Source organism: Galeopterus variegatus, unplaced genomic scaffold (assembly GCF_000696425.1).
Source record: "Galeopterus variegatus unplaced genomic scaffold, G_variegatus-3.0.2 Scaffold2006, whole genome shotgun sequence".
In the NCBI taxonomy this organism is placed as follows: Eukaryota; Metazoa; Chordata; class Mammalia; order Dermoptera; family Cynocephalidae; genus Galeopterus; species Galeopterus variegatus.
The window spans coordinates 22,929-25,258 of NW_007728117.1; the positions used below are offsets into that span (position 1 = coordinate 22,929).

At 57.2% G+C, this 2,330-nt stretch overlaps 1 protein-coding gene across 4 annotated transcripts; it reads right to left on the reverse strand.

Annotated features, from left to right (window-relative positions):
- Window positions 1–211: 211 nt before the first annotated feature.
- On the reverse strand, window positions 212–2,006 carry NGFRAP1 (nerve growth factor receptor (TNFRSF16) associated protein 1). 4 transcript variants are annotated; one of them, XM_008580044.1, is made up of 3 exons: window positions 1,924–2,006; window positions 1,459–1,540; window positions 212–784 (listed from the first exon to the last, which is right to left on the reverse strand). In XM_008580044.1, exon 3 carries the CDS (start codon window positions 770–772, stop codon window positions 464–466), a length of 309 nt encoding a protein of 102 aa, XP_008578266.1. In that variant the 5' UTR covers window positions 773–784; window positions 1,459–1,540; window positions 1,924–2,006; the 3' UTR covers window positions 212–463. The 4 variants fall into 4 exon arrangements, with proteins under 4 accessions (XP_008578266.1, XP_008578264.1, XP_008578267.1 ...); XM_008580042.1 differs by having other exon boundaries at window positions 212–829; XM_008580045.1 differs by lacking the exons at window positions 1,459–1,540; window positions 1,924–2,006 and adding an exon at window positions 1,171–1,272.
- Between the last annotated feature and the right edge of the window lie 324 nt (window positions 2,007–2,330).

The following is a 2,330-nucleotide window of genomic DNA, read 5'->3' on the forward strand; positions in this document are numbered from 1 at the left end:
GTAATTGTTATGTACCTGCACTACATTCCTAGACTCTTTGAAAAACTATTTTCATTGCTTCTCAAACTCCAGATAATAGAAAAAAATGTCACATGCCATCTTATGACACAGTAATGTGCCCCAATTAACACTCTGGTTATTTAATTTGATTTTTTTTCATTCATTTGTTATATATTAAGTATATATATATTTTAATGAGACAGTAAATGTATAGATTGCTTTTTAATTGCTTTATTAACTTTACATTTTTTCCGTGCAAATGGGTGAAACTTTACTGCTGACAGAAACTTAGACTGGGTGCAAAGGCAATCTCCAATTAGAAGCTGGCAACACAAGACCCGCCTGACACAAGGAAATAACATAAGGTTCACAGCAAACAGATCAGTAAAGGCATATTAGGAAAATGCAAGGAAAAAGAAAACAGTGGGAATCATAGTATTAACCTCAAGGAAAATGGCAGGAGTCAAGGCATAAGGCAAAATTCATCATGATGGTCATGGTGATTAGAGAGCTCTCCCATAAGGATACGCAGACAATTCCTCAACTGCAGCTCCCTAAGTTTTCTCCTGATTTCTCTCATCTCCTCCATGAAGATTTCCATATCATCCCCTTCTCCACCCATCCCATCATTGACCTGCCTATTGGGTATGGCCCATCGAAAATTAGGGGCAAGTCGACGAGCCTGTCCCCGTCTATTATTTCCGGCAGGCTGGTGGCCTTCGCCTCCTCCCAAAGGGCGGTCTTCCTCTCCATTCTGCATGGGCTGTTCCATTTCTTCGTTTTCCTGGTGGATATTTGCCATGATGAGATTTTATTTCTGGTTGTTTTTCTTTGAACACAAGTAAGACAGAGGCAAGTAGAAAGACTGAATGCTTGGTGTACTGACCAGCAGAATTCAGAGTCTTGATATCAAAGGGTTTTTATTTCATTTTTCCCCAACTTAGAAGCCTCGTGCGCCCTCTAGGGGGCCTCAAATTCGAGCACCTCCCTCCCCCAAAGCCCACCATTTTTCCTTTCCCAGGATTCTTTCCCAGGCCCCTGCAGGCATCAAAATGGAGGACGGGGATGGCGGTGGAGATGAAGGGACGGGAAGGGGAGGGATTGGGGTCTCAGACTGGGCTTCCCACACGTCCCTCACCCCCGCCCCCGATCAGTGTCCCTCGCACCGACCTGGGTCTATCCGTGCAGTCTCCTCCTCCTCCTCCCGATTCTCGCCGCGAGGTGCGCCGCCGGGACACTTAGCCCCGCAGACCTGCAGACGGTCGGGGTGGGGGGAGCGGGGCTGCGGCAGCCGAGCGCTCGGGGCCCACCCGCCGCCATCCAGACCCTTCCCAGCCCTGGGCCCTCCTCGCCGCCCTCGCCCTGCGTCTCCTGCCCCCACCCTCGGCTGCCCCGACCCCGCGCTGTGTTCCCCCCCCCCCCCCCCCCCCCCCCCCCACCACTGTCCCTCGCACCGACCTGGGTCTATCCGTGCAGTCTCCTCCTCCTCCTCCCGATTCTCGCCGCGAGGTGCGCCGCCGGGACACTTAGCCCCGCAGACCTGCAGACGGTCGGGGTGGGGGGAGCGGGGCTGCTGCAGACGAGCGCTCGGGGCCCACCCGCCGCCATCCAGACCCTTCCCAGCCCTGGGCCCTCCTCGCCGCCCTCGCCCTGCGTCTCCTGCCCCCACCCTCGGCTGCCCCGACCCCGCGCTGTGTTCACCGATTTCCTGCAGGGAGTCGAAGGTGACTTCCCGTCGCTCTTAGTTGCTGTGCTGCCCCCCCGAAACCCCTGCCAACCCTTGACCCCCATGCCATTATGTTCCCAAGAATGCTGGGGTGTGGAGAAAGCTGCGGGACCCGCTGCTCTGTTCCCCTGCGCCCGCCGCGGGGGTGGGTAAGTAGCCGAAGCCCAGGGCTCCGCGAGCGGGGCCGGGGCCCTTACCTGCTCCGCTTTCCCCAGGCCCCGTGCCAGCCCGCCGTGCGCAGGGCAGCGGGGAGCTGGTAGCCAGACGGGAATGACGACTGCACCGAAGGCTGCGTCGCTCTGCAGCTCCAGGTCACGTGAGGGCCGCGCGTCAGCGCCGAGCTCGCCCCCCAATTCAGGAGGCCACTGCAGCAGGAACCCTCCCCCCGCGCCGCCTGCACACGCACAGCCTCAGTACCCGGCCTGTCTGCGTGCGGTGCCTGAGCGCGCACAGCCCTGCCAGTCTTCTCGGTCCTCTCCAATCTGAGAGCCCACAGGTGGCATCACCGTCTTACGGTTGGAGTTTGCCCTTCTCTGGTTACTAGGGAGCGTCCGCATCATCTTCTACCACCGCCCTCTCCTGCCCAGGTTGGCGTAGGCCTTTT

Excerpts from the sequence above, each read along its gene's own strand:
- NGFRAP1 (XM_008580042.1), bottom strand. The coding sequence starts at position 802 with ATGGCAAATATCCACCAGGAAAACGAAGAAATGGAACAGCCCATGCAG.